We start from the raw sequence: 18,089 nt of genomic DNA, 5'->3' as shown, positions 1-18,089 counted from the left end.
GTACTGTACCCTTTTAATCTTGGAAGAAGTGGAAACATGTTTGTGTGTGCCTGCTAATATAAGCTTTGAAAATTTTCAATATTAACTTTTATATCAGGACCTGTGTTATGATATTTTCATAAAGCATTTTCCTGTAGGAACTTTTTTTTTTTTGCAGAAAAATAAAACTACTGTATACAGTACAAATATCTACAGTAGAATTTGAGATAAGCAAAAATCTAACTCTATCCTCATCTTCCTTTAGGTGGCAGATAATGGAAAACCACCATTGTCATCTTTGACTTACATTGATATTAGAGTTATTGAAGAAAGCATTTATTCTCCAGCAATTCTGCCTCTAGAAATCTTTATCACAGCCTTTGGGGAGGAATATTCAGGTGGTGTCATTGGAAAAATTCATGCAACTGATCAAGATGTTTATGATACTTTGACATACAGTCTGGACCCCAAAATGGAATCCTTGTTCTCAGTTTCTAGTACTGGTGGCAAACTAATAGCACATAAAAGGTTAGATGTAGGACAGTACCTCCTAAATGTCACTGTTACAGATGGAAAATTTACAACTGCAGCTGATATTACTGTACACATCAGACAAATCACACAAGACTTACTAAATCACAGCATTGCAATACGCTTTGCAAACCTTGCCCCCGAAGAATTCATCGGTGATTACTGGCGCAATTTCCAGAGAGCTTTAAGAAACATCTTGGGTGTGAGGAGAAATGACATCCAGATTGTTAGTTTGCAGCCTTCTGATCCTCCTTCAAATCTTGATGTCCTCCTGAATATTGAAAAGTCTGGCAACTCTCAGCACCCGATGAGAATTTTGCTCCACAAGATAAACTCTTCTGTGCCTGACCTAGAGGAGATTTTAGGTGTCCGGATAATTGATGTTTTTCATAAGCTTTGCACAGGCCTAGATTGTCCTTTGAAATTTTGTGAAGAAAAAATAACAGTGGATGAGAATATCATGTCAACCCACAGCACGGCCAGGTTGAGTTTTGTCACTCCCCGTCATCACAGAACAGCAGTTTGTCTTTGTAAAGGTAAGGAAAACAGTATCCTTGAAAAGATTGTTCTGGTTTGGAACGGCCATAATCCATAGGGGAAAATTTGCATTACAGGACAAGATTAAGAATGTCCTGTAATCCTCACTGTGACATTTGCCTAATTTTATTTGGAGTAAAGAATAATTTTTTATTCTCTCAATACCTAATTTTGAGAATTTGCATAATATAAGCTTATGAAGGTAATTTTTATATATATATATATTTATATATATATATTTATATATATAGCTACACCTTCATTTTCCATTTTGTCTTGTATGCACAAAGGTAAGTTCTTACAAAATACATGAATACTTCCTGATTTCTGCCTAGAGGAATAGCCCACAGAGCTTCCAAACTTGGCTGGGAATGACAAGGTGAACTGTGAAATGAATGTTCATTAAGATACATAGAAGTATACAGATTTATAACAGAAGATTAATTTGTCTTTAGCTCTGAGGAAAACATTGCTTTTTAAAATGACTTAACGTTGATGGGAGGGTGAAATCGCACATCTTCAGTAAATATTTAAAGCCTGTTCCTTTTGTCTCACATACAGACTGTTTTTTCCAACCCATTCTGTCCATGTTTAATATCTACATATTGTTTTTTATGGTGTATGATAATAATGGTAAACACCAGTTTCCAGATTTTACCAACTGAATTGTTTGAGTAATCAAGATAACTATGAACATTAGCCACGATACATGCCATTTGTCCAGTCTGTGTTTGTGCCAGTCATGTCCCATAACTGTTACTTCACCTCCTTGTCTGATAGTTAGGAATATCATTTAGGTTCCTTTCCCCTGCTGTCCTTAACTGTCCCTTTTTACAAAATACTGTTACCACCAACAGAAGAGAAATAATGTGTTTCATTTTACAGAAGGGAAATGCCCCCTGGTGAACAGTGTGTGCGAAGGAAACCCATGCCCTGAAGGTACTGAATGTTTAGGAGATTCAAAGGAAGGAAAATACACCTGTGTTTGCCAAGACAGCAAAGCTGGACAGTGTCCTGGTAAGAAATTAACTCTAAAAATCTCAGTAGAAAACCATATTACTTTCCAAATATAAATTTGATTCCAGTCCTGTGTTAACACATTTTATGCTTTTCTGTATTCCTAAGCATCAGCTGCCTCTGCTGTGACATTTACTGGAAGCAGCTATGTGAAATACCGTCTCATGGAAAATGAGAACAAAGAGGAAATGAAGCTGACAATGAGACTTAGAACTTACTCTGCTCATGCTGTTGTTATGTATGCTCGAGGAACAGACTACAGTATCTTAGAGGTATATTAAAATTCTCATAGTGCATATCTCCTTCTCTTCTTACTATTTTTTGTGGCAAATTAAAAGACTGAATCATAACATCTCTGTAGAATTGTTATAATTGAGAATATCCTTCAAGGTAGAGTGTGTTATAAGTCCAGATGACAAACTTGTCTAGCATTTTTTTAAAGTATAAAAGGAATTAGTTTTCTTTACTGTTTTATAAATAAATAAAAAAAAAAAAAAAAAAAAAACCTAAATTATCTATTTTAAATAACAACTTTAAATCTATTTGCTTATAACACTCATACAGAAAAAGTCAAGTAAAGCACAAGATGAAAGGTGTTGAAGTACTGTAACATTTTGATGATGATCTGTGACTTCTTTACTAGAGGAGAAAATGTACAAAATATACATTTCAATTTAAAGCAGCATATAGAATGAATCACAATCACTTCAACAGTATGGAATACAGTTATTACACTGCCTCTTATGAACACCATCATCATTTTGTCTCTCCAGCCAACATAAACTTTAATAGTCATCAATATTTTATAGTCTTTAAGTGTGCAGACCATTTCTTGATGATGTGGCTTTTCTCTGTAGATTCACCATGGAAGGCTGCAATATAAATTTGACTGTGGCAGTGGACCTGGGATTGTTTCCGTTCAGAGCATTCAGATTAACGATGGCCAGTGGCATTCAGTATCTCTTGAAGTGGATGGAAATTATGCACGACTTGTTCTGGATAGGGTGCATACTGCATCTGGTACTGCTCCTGGTACACTTAGGACACTAAACCTAGATAATCATGTGTTTTTTGGTGGTCATATTCGGCAACAAGGTACAAGACATGGTAGAAGTCCTCAAGTTAGCAATGGTTTCAGAGGCTGTATGGATTCTGTTGTACTTAATGGACAAGAGTTGCCTCTAAACAGTAAGCCACGAAGTTATGCACACATGGAAGAATCTGTAGATGTGACTCCTGGATGTTTACTGACTAACACGGAAGGTTGTTCAAGCAGCCCATGTCAGAATGGAGGCATCTGTAATGCACTGTCAAATGGAGGTAAGCTGTGCTATATTCTACTGTTAGCTTTCAAAACTGCTTTTCCACTTCCCTGTCTTGAAGGACAAAACTTTGTGAGTAATTCTTGCTTTCCCAGAGAGCTTAGAAGGCTGGTTGTTCAGCAGGTAGGAAGGCTGTGTCTGCCTATGTGCTAGGCTCAATTCCTTGGATTATGAAGTAGAAAAAGTCCATCAAAGTGGGGATTTAATCTTCAGTGTCCACACCCGAGGTCCATTCTCTTGACTGCCTACTTTAGAGTCTTCCTTGATTTCAGAAATGTTAATTGTGACAAGCTTGAGCTTTGTGATAGAAATGGAAGTTATCCTTCAGTCATATTCAAGAAAAACCCTACTGTTAGACTTTCCTATATCTTTTGATAAAAATATTTGTTTCCTCCCATTCTCTCTCTTCAAACGGGGGGGTGAGCAAGGAGGATTTTATCTTAAATCCTGTAAAGCCATGTGTGTCTTTCTGAAAGACTGTATTTGATTTCAGGTTACTATTGCAAGTGTGCACCCTTGTTTATGGGAACTCACTGCGATGTAAGTGTCAACCCATGCGCTTCCAACCCCTGCCTTTATGGTGGTACTTGCATCCCGGTCAGTGATGATTTTATTTGCCAGTGCCGAGGACAGTACACAGGCCAAAGGTATGTTTGCATGGTTTATTGTACCAATGAACCCCTTAGAGAATAGGCTATAAATGTAACACTTTTTCTGTTTTCTGCTTTATCTGTTTCCTACTTAAAGCTCAGACTTTGAAACCCACTGGAGTTAGTTGAAGTTAATGCCAGCCCCTATATTACAGCCCTGAATCCCACACTATGTACTTATTTTTTTCCCTCCCCCCCCCCCTTTTTTTTTGCCGTTGCAGGTGCCAGCTGGGTCCATATTGCAAAGACAATCCTTGTAAAAACAGTGGCAAGTGTATTGATAGTTTGGATGGACCTGTTTGCGAGTGTGAAGCAGGCTTTCGTGGAGAAAGGTAGGTAGTATTCCACATGTCTTGAGATTCTAACAGTATTACTTAACAGTTCAAAGTGGTTGAAATCTGGAGTGTTGATAAAATAGCAAATTGCTTGGTGGTTTACAGTACTGTGTATTAAATATATCTAGAATTGTTGAGAACAATGAGACTACAACAAAGACTACTAATGTAAACTAACCATCATTTTTCTGCTCTGTTTCTGGTAGGTGCCTGACTGACATTGATGAATGTGTAGAAAACCCATGTCTTAATGGCGCCCTCTGTGAGAATACTTACGGTTCATATCACTGCAACTGTAGCCGTGGATTTGGAGGAAAACACTGCACAGACATTGTTCTTAACAAATATGTTTCAACATCTTGGAACATTAGCTTAGCTGAAGTGATTGGGATTATTGTTTTCATTGCAGGAATATTCTTGTTAGTTGTGATTTTTGTTGTTTGCCGCAAAGTGGTTAGTAGAAAGAAGAAGCACCAGCCAGAACCTGAAGACAAACAACTGGGAGCTACAACAGCTTTTTTGCAAAGACCTTATTTTGATGCAAAGTTGAATAAGAACATCTATTCTGATATCCCACCACAGGTTCCTGTTCGTCCCATTTCATACACTCCAAGCATTCCAAGTGACTCCAGAAACAATCTTGACAGGAATTCTTTTGAGGGGTCTGCTATCCCTGAGCACCCGGAGTTCAGTACTTTTAACCCAGATTCTGTACATGGTCACCGGAAAGCTGTAGCTGTTTGCAGTGTAGCACCAAATTTGCCACCTCCACCTCCCTCCAACTCTCCTTCAGACAGTGATTCAATACAGAAACCCAGCTGGGACTTTGACTATGATAGTAAGAAATGTTCTTATTTTACTACTTTTCTGTTAAAGGTGTGCACTGGTACAATTTCAATATGAGTGCAAAGTCTTTGTCTATGCCTGTTAGGGTACAAAAGTCATGACTTTACTGGGGTTTGAGTCTGGGCTTCATGCTCTATAAGTTTTGTAAAAACGGGTACATCTCAGCCTTAAATTTTATTGAGTCTTTAATCTAGAGCCTATTATAACTGTCTCACTTGAAACATTTTCTTTCAGCTAAAGTAGTAGATCTTGACCCCTGCCTTTCAAAAAAGCCTCTGGATGAAAAGAACTCCCATCCTTACAGTGCTAGAGAAAGCATGTCTGAGGTCCAGTCTCTCAGCTCCTTCCAGTCTGAATCATGTGATGACAATGGTACGTAAAATACAATCATTCTGTACAGCCACTTACGTTCATTTGTTCTGTCTGTGCATCTGTATCTCTTGGTAGCAATAGGACTTACATATATCAGATATATATTAAATAATAGCTTATTTAATATATATCTGTATTTAATCATAATACCCAGATATGTTAATTTTTTTGAAGTATTGTGCCTATCTTACACCTCATGTTAATTACTTTACCTTAAAATTATATATAATCGTTCTGCTGTTAGAATATAAATAGTGAAAATGCAGCACAAGGTGTTCAGATCTTTGTGTTTAAAAGGTGTTAAAAGCATGTTCAAATTTGATACACTGTTCTAGGTAATCATTAGTTATCACCCTATACAAGAATACAGTGAATTTAAAAAATGGCCTCTGCAAAAATATAACTTTTGCTTTGTCATTGAGCTCTCAGTAAAAAGCTTTCTGGTGTTACAGTTTCATTTGTTTCCTTCTCTTTTTCTTGCTGCGACCTCAGCTCCCATATGGATCAGATCAGTTCTGAGTGAGAGCAGAGTTTAAGGGACTGCTTGTAAGTTTGATTACTTTAGTAATGAAGGAAGCTGCACAAAAAGGAATTTTATTATAGTAGAACAATATATTTGGCTTTCACCATGATTAAAAATAATTCATAAAAAAAAATTTATACATTGAAAAAAGCCAATATAAAAATATTTATATTTTGATCACAACTCCAGTCCCTCAAAATATAATCAGCATTTGTATTTGTGGGATTTATTATTATTAATTGGAAGTCTTTCACTTTTCCATTGTGATGACAGATGCTTTTACAGTTCATATGAATGCATCTGTGTATTCAGAAACATTTCAGACTTATTGGACAAAGCCACAGTTGTCTCATAACTAATTCACTAAGTTAAGGGGGTTTGAGTCTTTATTCCAATTTCTGCTTTTGTCTCTATAGTAAAAAGAACCTGAAATTCCTTTAGCTTAGGAATAAATAACAGTCTGCTTCTCAATGAAGTGGAGTGATTTGTTCTTAACAGCATGAAAAGAAGCATCTTTGTTAATGATTGGTGAAAGTAAAATTGTATGCTTACAGTACTCATTATTTTATCAGTAGACCCAATACCAACTTTCAACTTTTTTCCTGTGGTAATAAGTGTTGTGCGGTACATGTTGTTCTCCCCTCCTCTCCATGCCATGTATTTCAGATATTCTTACTTGCATTTCTTGTCATGTATTGATTACTCATTAAGACATCATTTTAAGAGAAACAGCTGTAGCAGCATAAATATTATTCCTTATTTTTTGGTAGATTCTGAATTTATTAGTTTGAAATTAATCCCTGAGCCATGCAAACAAACTACATGTGCTTACATCATCCTACCCTCTAACAGTAAATCCTTCTCCCTTCCAAAAGTATCTTGGGAAAGGAAGGCATAAAAAATACATTCATTTTGGTTGTTCTTAAATAAGGACATCACAACCTGAATTTGTTATTCCTACTGTGATACCACTGCTCGCACACAACTGCAGCAGGTCAGCAACAGAGGCTTTCAGTGGATACTTTTCATATTGTAGCATTTTAGTTAATTAATTGAAAATTTTTTCCCCTGCTCTTCCATTGAGGGGGAAAAAAATGTAGTTTGCAATCTAAAAGGGGAAGCTTATTGCAGTGCTCCTTAATCCACTCAACACAAGCCTTTGGAAAAGCCTAGTTCATTGCTATAGCTAGATGAAGTATTATGCAAATGGTATGTTTAGGCAACATTTTAGAAACTCTAACACAGCTAAAGTAGCTTTGTGCTTGTGCAGAATTTGCTTCAGGAGTAGTTACAAGTACTTTTCCATGTTTGCTGAGAATAACATTCAGGTTTTGAGATGTATTTTATGTATTCTATGCAACTGCTTTCTAGATAGAGAGTAAATGTATATGTACACCAATAATCTTGCTCTATAAAATAGTAATGAACTGCAATTTTACAGTATTTTCTTGTATATCCGTGTTCTGTTTAAAGTGATACTAACTATAGGTTTGTTTTAATTTGCTCCTTTTATACCTTTTACAAGCTTCCGTAGTGACTGTAATACACCTTGTCAATGCTGTTGTTGACTCGGTGGAAAAAGAAGGTATATACATGTTTTCATATTTATTTACTGCTTTGGCAGAATAATGCACGTTTGTCTTCTAGTAACATAGCCCTAGTGGATGGGAGTTATCAAATATTACTTAGACTTTCTGATAACTTTTAGCAAATAATGTATTGTATATCTGTTCATATTTTCATGTGTATGCTGTAGTTACTCTGTGGACAGGTTTCAAAGTGTGATTGCTTGGAAAAAAAGGTATTGGCATAAAAAGATCTTGGTGCTTACTCTGTTCTGAAAATATTCACACTAAAGCTCCCAGCAGAATTAAGACAGCATCAAAGGCAATTACATATACTACTGTAGATGAAAAAGCACCAGTCCCTGCTTTCTTTCCTTCTCCCACCCACATCTGTTGGCACTGCGTCCCCGTGAGCAGAATGGGAATAGTCTGATAACAGCACTCACTTCCCTGGTCTTCAGATCAATCTGTCTCTAGCAGAAAACAACTGATTTGTGGTATGCAGTTGAGGTATATAGGCATACACATCCCTATCAGTTTAAGTAGTTAGTAACTACCCAGCTATAGTATCTAAAAGGTATGTTTGGGTGTATATATGTACACACATGTGTATTTGTGTGTGCGTAGTATGTATTTGGAAGTTAAAAAGAAGCAAAGTAGACATTTTTAGTGGAATTTTTTCTTTTCTGCTAACATTTAAGAACTGATTGCTGTGGAAAACACAAACTCTTTACAAAATAAAAGTAGTAATAAAGGTGCCAGTGAGTCTATACAAATGCTAACTACTGTTTTGATTGACTCAAAAAATCCTCCAAGATCCAGTCATATGCAAGTAATATACTCCACGTCCATGAGTCTGCAAGTGTTACTTTTGAAATAATATCCACAGTGTACGTTTCCTATTTCTTAATACAGACTAAGAAACCCTACTTTTTTATTAAGTCCTATTTAAGATGAAGCCATTTTAAGAACATAAAATTATTTATAGTAGCTAAAGATTCTTTTAGGTTTGTTATTTGAAGCACATCCTGTCTAATGGAGGCAGACACACAAAAAAGAAGATAAATGCAAAGACTTCTAATTACATGAGAGTATTTCATTAATGAGTACCTACTGGCCATAGTCCTCAGTGCTAAAAAATTGTAATGCACAGTACTTAGGAAAGGGAGGATTGTAAGACTAGAAGAGGTAAAATCTGTCGGGGAAATATTTAATAACTTGCTCAGCTTTTCTCTGAGATTTTAATTGGTAGAAACTAAAAATGATGTATGTAGTTCTCAAGTCAAAGTTGAAGGTATTGTTTGGTGGTTTAGTATCACTAAGATAAATACAAATATTTTATGCAGTGCAGAATATTCATAGAGAGATTAAAGGTATTCTCCTTTTGAGCACCCTCGGAAGGGTGCCAGTTCAAGCAGCAGAGGTGCTTGCTCAAGCCTTCAGCAAGATCAAGTTCTGAGACAGATGGTCTTTTCCTTTAAGTCTCCCCAAGTGGTTCTGTCCAACAGGTATCCTGGAAGCATGAACTGTAGCTATTGTCAACCTAGGACAGTTGTAGGCCTGTGTTCTCGGCCCTGCTCCTCAGGGAAGGTTGTAGGTCTGTGCAAGTCAACAATGATGAGTGCAAGAGGAAATATAGCTCCAGTCTAGCAGATCGTCACCTGGAAAGATGGGCACATCAGGTTCTAGTTTGTGTTTCTGTATTTCATGTTAAAGGGTCTTTGCCTCAGAAGAGGACAGGACCAATATTTTCCCATTCCTTGGTAAAAGTGCTTTAAATCATAAGGCAATAGTCTGCCTGTTGGCTTTAGTTTTGTACCCAGTTTCCCTAGAAAAATTAAGAATGTCATCTTCTAGGTAGACTCATGGAGAGGAGGCCAGAGATGTTTTAAGAATCTCAGATGTCAGACTGATCTCCTTTACTGTGGACAGTATTTTTCTTGTCTGGGCTAGGCAAGCTTAAAAAAAGAAAAGGAACACCACCCAGGTCAACCTCTGTTCCTCCAGTCTTCCAAGAATAGATAAAAGTATCAGTTCTTAGGAGGAGATTCTGGTATTAGGACAGGCACTGTCCATCCTTACAGACCTGAATAGGGAATATAGATTCCTGAAGAGAGAAAGGTTTAAAATTTGTCAGATAATACAAGACAGTTCTCTGCCAAGTAAGAGTTGTTTGGATTAATGTATAGAGGGAGGCAGGTCTCCCAGTGCAGTGTATGAAAGCTAGAGACTAAAGAGAGATTTCGCATCTCTGCATGAGATACTTACACTTTCAAGTAAGTCGTAATAGATGCAGCCCTGTATCAAAAAACAAGGAGGAATACAAGGAAAGAAAAAATCAGACCAAGTCTTATTACCCTTTTTAGCAGAAGTCCTAAATCTACTGATCCAAGGATTTCAACAAACTACAGACTGCAGATTTTTGCCACTACACAGCCATGTCCCAGGTGGACTGTACATTAATTCAGTAGCTATTCTACAGTTCACATCTAACAAAGGAGGAGCCCAGGAGAATAAAAAAAAAAAAAGCCAACTTTAGTACTGCTAAGTAAACTGGACAAAAGCAGCATTAATGTCATAGTGACAGTCATTGTTTGTCTTCACATTGGTTCTACTATTTGATTCCTAACTATAGCTGTTTTCTCCTTTTTTTTTTTCTCATTCTGCCACCTAAAAGAATCTTTTGCTGTTCCTGACCTCAGCAATTCAAGAGGTGACTTCTGCATGCAGTTCATTGTTGTTCACCAAAATATTTCTGTTAATACTTGGTTTTAACACAGACTTACTATCAGTTGCTTGCTGTGCATTTGTCTGCAGTGACTACTTTTTACTAGATTTGCACCTTGTTACAATCCTGAATTATTTTCCTTTTTGGTGTTCAGATGAGAAAAACAATTATTTTTTAGTATTAGTCTTATATCCAGTTCCCAGCAGATGAATACAAACTTATTCAGGGGGAGTTTGCAAGAGAGGATCAATTTGTGCATGATTAAGCTTGATTTTCCTGGTTTGTTCTTGTATTTGAATGTGCAATGTCTTTACTAATAGTCAAAGATTTTTTTATCAGAGATGTGGCAGTTACTATAGAGCTAACAGCATTTTGTGAAGTTAACTTTACAGTTCAGTTAAGGGGTAAAGTCACTTTAAATGATACAGATGCTTTACCAATTAGAAATTCCTTCTTTCATGTAAGAAAAGCATAGTTTATATATGCTAAATATATTCCTAATAAAAACAGCCAGCTGTTATCACCCTAACTGTAATTACTTAATAACAATCAATTAAGAATTCAGCTGTACCGGGGAGGCTGTTGGTTCTTTGCTATCCAGTGAACAATTCTATACTATTATGTATTGTGGCAGCACATTCCATAGGTGACCTACAGCTCTTCCCATGTTAGGTGAGATGTCTGAGAAAAATGTAAAAGTTCAAGTGTGAATGATGCAGTATCTAATGCATGGCATAATGTGAAGTTGTGTTGTGTTCAATGTCTTCTGTGGAACCTGGGCAAACTGCTGTCTAATTAACAAGTATTGTCCTAATCACAGCGATTGCATTGTCTTAATACATGTTGACTTCTCAGTTCAGACTGACCTGAAGACAAGATACTAATACTACTTTTTTTTTTTTTTTTAATTAACTTTTCAGGTTATCACTGGGATACATCAGACTGGATGCCAAGCGTTCAGTTGCCAGGTATCCAAGAGTATCCAAACTACGAAGTGGTTGAGGAGTCAGCTCCCCTCTACACAGATCCAAACGCCATCGATACAGACTATTATCCTGGTGGTTATGACATAGAAAGTGATTTTCCACCTCCACCTGATGACTTCCCTGCACCTGATGAGCTTCCACCATTACCACCAGAATACAGTGACCAGTTTGAGTCGATACAGCCACCCAGAGACATGCCAGCCGTAGGTAGCTTGGGTTCTACAAGAAGCAGGCAGAGATTTAACCTTAATCAGTACCTTCCCCATCACTATCCTGCAGACATGTCAGAACCTCAGACCACAACCAGTGGTGTCAACGGCAGTTACAGAGAACCTTATGCTCCTTACACATTAGGGTACAATAGAGACTTTGAAGCACCCACTGTAGACAACATGTCCATGTCTGTATATGCTTCCACAGCTTCATGCTCTGACGTGTCAGCATGCTGTGAAATGGAATCTGAAGTCATGATGAGTGACTATGAGAGTGGAGACGATGGTCATTTTGAAGATGTGAAAATTCCTCCACTGGATTCCCAGCAACATACAGAAGTCTGACACACTCAACAAAAGTGCCTGGACTTTAACAAACTTTATCAGTTCTAGAACAACTTTCAAGAGCTTTTTTATTTTTTTCTTCCCCAGCCACAGTGAATGCTTTTGTTTCAGTGAGCTAAACTGGCATGGCAGCATTGGATCATGCAGTTCATTTCACTAAATCAGCCTATTTCCAGTTCCTGACCTACTGTAATTGGACAGTTCCAAGATTTCCATTGGCTGTGACATTTCCGAACATCCTTTTTGTACTTACATTGTCTATGTTAAAAAAAAAAAAAAATCACATACCACTTCTCCATGTTAGCATGATGCATATATTTATATAGTTCTAATGCAATTAATTCTCCTACTTTTTGTAAATTTTATGTACAGTTTTGATTTTAATAGTTTTAATTAGATTTTGTAGATATTTTGTGAATTTGTTTTCCACTGAAACTAGTGGTGTTAGTGTGCCATTAAAAACTAGCACCCTGACTTACTATAATCAGGGCATCACTGTATGTATTCCCCCAAAATCTAAGGTTTGACATTTCATTATAAAACATTCAATATAGCCACACAATTCCAGTTGTACATAGGGTTAGGTCTGATATTTTTCTGGGTCAGCTACATGGAAATGTCTTAAATGGGTTGCTGTATTTTAGAACTGTAAACATTTTTTCCCTTCTTGGAAAGTGTGTTGGGGACCCTCTACGTATCAGTTTAGAACCAAAACCACCATGACACAGTTTTTATAGTGTCTGTATATTTGTGATCCAATGGTCTTGTAAAGGTTTTTACTGAAAATTACCATTAGCCAGTCTTTCTTACTGACAATAAATTATTAATAAAATACTTTAGCTTTGCTCTGTGTATCTCTATTATATAATATACAATTGACAAAGCATTCAGTGCAGCATTTTTAAGTCTGTGTATGTTTTGTACTGTATTAAGTTACTTGCTCCAAGCAACACGTTTTCCTCTCCTCAGAAATCAAACTGCAGCTGTGTTAGAGATGCTCACTAGATGGCAGTGTGTGTCTACTTCATGGTGTTTTAAAAAGTAATCGGGCCAGTATGAATAAAGATTGATGGGTATCAACCTTCAGTAGCCTTCTCGGTAGTTTGCATTTTTCTTTAAACATATAACATCAGCTATGTAAATTACTGAGTATTTTTTCTGAAGTCCAAAAAATATATACAGAAAAACACCCAAGCTCTTTAAAGCAGTTTCTTCCTTTCTTAATCACCTCAGTAGTTATTTTCATTAATAGTTGTCCCTTGATTGTGCACTTGCCTCCTGAAATTTATGCCACTTTCTGAGTTTGTGATAAATACATTGGGGTTTTTATGCAAGTATATTTCAATTGCAGTTTCTTTCATTAAGTTCACATCAGAAGTTCACCTTGAAGAAGTTATGACAGGATACAGTTTGCCTGCATGTTATCCAGCTGCTTTTCTGACTAGAAAAGAACAAAGCCACTAACAACATTCTCTAGCATACATTTGCCCTGATTGTAAGCCAAAGGGTAACTGTCCTCTGCCTCTTGCATGAGGGATACTTTTTAAGTTCAGAACAGATTTCCTAGCACATTAGTGAATTTTTAATATAGCCTGGAATCCTTCTAGCTCTGCCTCCTTTTTTTCCTACTGTCTCAAAATTCTGTAGCCTGGAAAGGTACAGTATTAGATTCCCTCATGCATGAGAGCTAAGCCTAGGCCTTCTGCTGTCTGGGGGAACAGAGTAGTGGATTTGTATGTGGAGTGCTCTTTATGCACAAAATGGAACCACCCCCAGCCCAGCTATATAATGGAAAGGGCTGGGTCACAGCACAGAGCCAAGAGCTAGGCACAGACATTCCTCAGTGTTAACTTCCCCTATACAGGTAAGGATCTCATGACACATGTAAAAGGCTAAAATCAATACATTTAAAACCATGTTCCATCTGTAAGCTGCAATATTCACCCTGATAATGAGCTTTTTGTACAGTAGGCCCAGTGTCAGCATTTTCTTATTTAATAGCTTTAAAAAAATCTTATGGAACTAAAGGGTATCATGCACTATCTAGTAGTTAGGATCACTGCTTAAGATCCATCTTGAACTCTGAAGGTTAAACTAAGTGGCAGTTCTGCTCAAGATTTCTTAAGAACTGCTTCTCAGTAGGAACAAACCTCAGAAGTCAGTGAGAGGAAGACCCTATACAGACTTGCATCATTTCATATTTGATAAGGACTCCCAGTGAAGATGAAAGCCTGCCCCACAAATGCATTTTCTTAAGTTACTCATTTACAGCTGAAAGGTCTGAAAACAGATTTTTAAAACTGAGAAGTGTGAAAGACAGGAATATCAGCACAAGTACCCTTTTATTCATAGTACTGTGAACTGAAAGCTAACATAGAACATAACACTGAAGAGGAACAATATCTCATTACTCTACAAAGAGACTCCAAGTCAGCTTAAGAAAACCTTATGTTGAAAGTATCAGAATATTCTTTTTTTCTTTCCCCCTTTCTCTTCACAAGAACTGTGCTGCTAGGCAACATGCAACACCCAGGTTATACTTCACAGACGGAAACAAGAGCCCTCACTTCAGGAAATAACAGGCAGTTTCAGCTCCACAACAGCTTTGCGGTTGGCAAGTAGACCAAGACCATGTTAAACAAATGCTCCCTTGGTAGAACTACCAGGAGATATTACCACCTAATTCAAGCCCATGAAGTACAATTAAACCTGTTTTCACACACAGAGCTGTGACTATACACAAGACCAAGCTGGTGACATTTTTAGCCCAGTTAAAACACTGATACAGCAGAACATTGCTGTTTGACTCAACAGTAGTCCAAGACGTTCAAAAGCATTGGCCAGATGATTTATTTGATGAGCCAAGCATTTTAAAATAGGGAATTTCAATGAAGTCATACCTTCAAATCCTCAGTTACTATGTTTTACCAAACTCCTTATACAGATTTTTAAGTGACTAAAGATGAATACAAACTTTATCTCTCTGCTTTTGAGTACTTGGCATATCTGCATTAAAGGGCCTTAAAGCAATACCCTGAATCACATAATAGTTGAGGTTGGAAGGCATCTCTTTACTATCTCCAAGAATATAGACTAAAACCTCCCTGGACAACCTATTTCACTATTCATCCAGCCTCACAGTAAGTTTTTTTGTTCTGGTGTAGTTTCATGTGTTTCAATTTGTGCCTATTGCTTCTTGTCCTGCCATAGGACACCACTGAGAAGAGCCTATCTGTCATCTTTACATCTTCACATCAGGTATTTATAAACACTAAGAAGTTCCCCACAGAGCTGCCTTTTTTTCCAGACTGAACAGTCCTAGTTCTCTCAGCCTCTCATATGAAGGAGGCTCTACTCCCTTAATCATTTTACTGGACCTTTGCTGGGCTCTAGCTAACTCCCTGTCCTCCTTTGTACAGGAGAAAATGGAAGTTAATTTTTTTTCTATTTTAAAATACTTAGGAGCTAGTAGAATTTGAATCTGCCTGATAAAACTTTAAGTCAAACTCACTGCCATTCTGTCCAATCTACATTTTATTTGGAATGTATGAAATGTCATTTTTGCCTTGAAGCAGAGAACTGCAATTCTGCCTGATTAACAGTATTTGAGGTAGAAACAACAACAGATAATACTATAAAACTTCTTTCAGTCAATAATCAACACATCTGGACTGAGGACTCCAGGATAGAGGCATACACTTACAAGAAGGTACTGAGCACAGAGTACCAGGTTCTGGCCTCTCCTTCAAGGATATATATTCAGATTGGTTTTCCACTGTTCCCTGCTCTACCCATTGCCTCCATGAAACAAGTACTGTCCCAAGTTACCAAGTCTAAGGAGAGTTCCTGCACTGCCCAAGGGGATACAACCTGAATCCACTAAAACCAAAGAAGGTATTAAATCAGTCTAACTGCAAAACACAAGACATAAGATCCACCCTTCTGTTGAGGTAGAGGGGGAAGAAGGAAGGCACCCCCTCCACCCTGAACCTCTCTGTAAAGCCCCTGAAGACAGTTGAAGGGATTAGCCCATGCTCTGTCAAGGGTGATGGCTGACACCTCTGCAGACAGACCCCAGCGCTAGATAGGTGCAGCTCACCCAAGCGAAGCCTAGGGTGACTCCTTGACCTTGTATTCACAAACTCTGTCCAGATCACAGCTCTGCACACCAGAAGGCAGCTGCCAACTGCCACACCAAGGTGCCCAAAGCCTCCACACAAGGAGTCTATACACTTCATAGCAAAACTCTGCACACACTTCACATACAAGTCAGCCAAGAAGTGGGTGCCTCAGCTTTTCATGGCTCTTGCCAAATTTTATCATTGAATGGCTTTCAAGCCTACAAAAGTCTTCATAAAAATCTTAAAAACTATGAAGTCCCCATTAAACAAAGCACACTGAAACAGACAAATTTTGGCAGCATTCTTCCACAGCTGGAGTGGGGGAAAAAGATCAGAAAAGTACAGCACAATATCCATTACAGCTGCAAAGCAGGAAAATGAGCTCTTTGGTTTGATCTTAGAGACAAAAGTTGAAGAGAAAGATTATAAAAATTTTTTTCACCTCATGTAAGATAAATACATTTCTGAACTCACCAACAATCAAAAGCTTACTGATTAACAATGCCCAACGTCCATTGCTAAATCATGATTGGATTTCTTCCATGGATCAAGCACAAATTTAGAACTTCACACAGAAAAGAGTTAAGCATTCACAACAGTCACACGGGAGACAGGGCTACCAGTAAGAACATGACATTATGACCGTTATAACAAGAGCAAACAGTTTCATTTAAATTTATCAAAGCTGAAGCATCTCCCTTTCTAAACTTTTTGCTGCAGATCATTTCTCCATTTCTTGTATGTTTGAAGAAGAAACCCTCAGTGTGAGAAAAAGCACTGAGAAGCTCAATTATGTGAATGAGTCACAGTATCATTAATCCCCAGGGTACCAACTGGAAAACATGCTAAGCAGAATGAATTGCTTTCAGAGCTTGCATTTAACTTTGAAGAAATACATAGCGAAATATTGTGCTGCTGTATCAAAACTTCGTTTTCTAGTTTCATCTTTTTCTAGAGAACTTGAAGCACTGACAGTAATTTATAGCATAAAAGTTCAAATGCCTCCTATTTAAACAATTCATACTTCACAATGGCCATATAGATAATAGGAACTTCTGCTTTGAGTTTCACTGGGGGAAAAAAGACCTCAAATCACAGAAAAAGGCTTTATATATAAAAAAAGGCTTTATATAATTAGCCTGATAATTTGAGCTTTATTGTATGTACTGGGCTTTATTTTTGTTGATTTGAAGCCTAACACTGTTCCGTCCCACTGGAATTTCACAGAACTCACCTCTAAAAACTACCCCCTGCTCCTAGGCCACTTAGTGCTTGGTGTGGTTCCCCCTCCCTGGGCCACATGCCAACCCAAGATGAACTGGGAAAGGTAGTGGACCAGAGCTTTAAGGCACCCCCTTAGCGCACCTGGCTCCTGCCTCCCCTGCCACTTGGGAGCAGTAATGACAATCAATGACCTCTGACAGCCCAGTATATCTGTACCTGGGTCATGGCCCAAAGGGGGTGATACCAGAGCTTCCAGAAAGTTCTGGGCCTGCAGAACTGGTGGAAAGTACCAGAGTATTTCATCATCTGAGCTCGGTTTAGATGGAAAAGTACCAGACAAAAGTCAACTGTCTCAGACCCTATACATAGCAACCCTAAGCAAGGCCCTTTGAGCGCTCCTGGATCAGAGGGCTGTCACCAGCATCTTCTCTGAGCTGAGACGACTCTCAGGCACAGACTCCCTGAGGTTTAAAGACTGGCTGTCTACAAAGCTGACAAGGGACCAGGGCTAAGTCAGACTTCTCAATGCTCAATTATCACCCGTTGAGAAATAATGCTTTGTGAATATTTAAACCTGAGAAGAGGGAAATTGTAACTATAGACTAGCCTCTTCCACCCACCTCTCCACCTACCTATGTATTTGAATACACATATTTGCCTTCACAAGTGTGAGTGTCTACATATTTCACTGGATCCAAATACTTGTCTGCGTGTGTATGTTTGTGTTTATACATATGCACATATGTATACATATATTTGATTTAGGGTGCCTTTTAGTAAGTTAGTGTGAATCTTG

General features: G+C 37.8%; 1 protein-coding gene across 7 annotated transcripts in view; it reads left to right on the top strand.

Moving 5' to 3' along the window:
- The window catches only part of FAT1 (FAT atypical cadherin 1), a 113,064-nt gene extending 100,030 nt beyond the window's left edge, over nt 1–13,034 (top strand). For 3 of the 7 annotated variants that reach the window (XM_042807722.1, XM_042807719.1, XM_042807720.1), the window contains 11 exons: nt 245–1,046; nt 1,933–2,064; nt 2,173–2,336; nt 2,922–3,384; nt 3,880–4,033; nt 4,258–4,368; nt 4,578–5,209; nt 5,452–5,589; nt 7,638–7,697; nt 10,355–10,390; nt 11,326–13,034. In XM_042807722.1, the coding sequence (XP_042663656.1) occupies nt 245–1,046; nt 1,933–2,064; nt 2,173–2,336; nt 2,922–3,384; nt 3,880–4,033; nt 4,258–4,368; nt 4,578–5,209; nt 5,452–5,589; nt 7,638–7,697; nt 10,355–10,390; nt 11,326–11,948 (3,315 nt within the window). In that variant the 3' untranslated portion in view covers nt 11,949–13,034. Of the gene's footprint in view, nt 1–244; nt 1,047–1,932; nt 2,065–2,172; nt 2,337–2,921; nt 3,385–3,879; nt 4,034–4,257; nt 4,369–4,577; nt 5,210–5,451; nt 5,590–6,081; nt 6,136–7,637; nt 7,698–10,354; nt 10,391–11,325 lie in introns of those variants that run through there. The other 4 variants (XM_042807724.1, XM_042807723.1, XR_006167002.1 and 1 more) reach the window with 3 other exon arrangements.
- Nucleotides 13,035–18,089: the final 5,055 nt, after the last annotated feature.

This window comes from Tyto alba, unplaced genomic scaffold (assembly GCF_018691265.1).
Source record: "Tyto alba isolate M040663 unplaced genomic scaffold, T.alba_DEE_v4.0 Super-Scaffold_6, whole genome shotgun sequence".
Classification (NCBI taxonomy): Eukaryota; Metazoa; Chordata; class Aves; order Strigiformes; family Tytonidae; genus Tyto; species Tyto alba.
The sequence above is the reverse complement of the archived record's forward strand: the minus strand, read 5'-3'. Positions and strand labels throughout refer to the sequence as shown.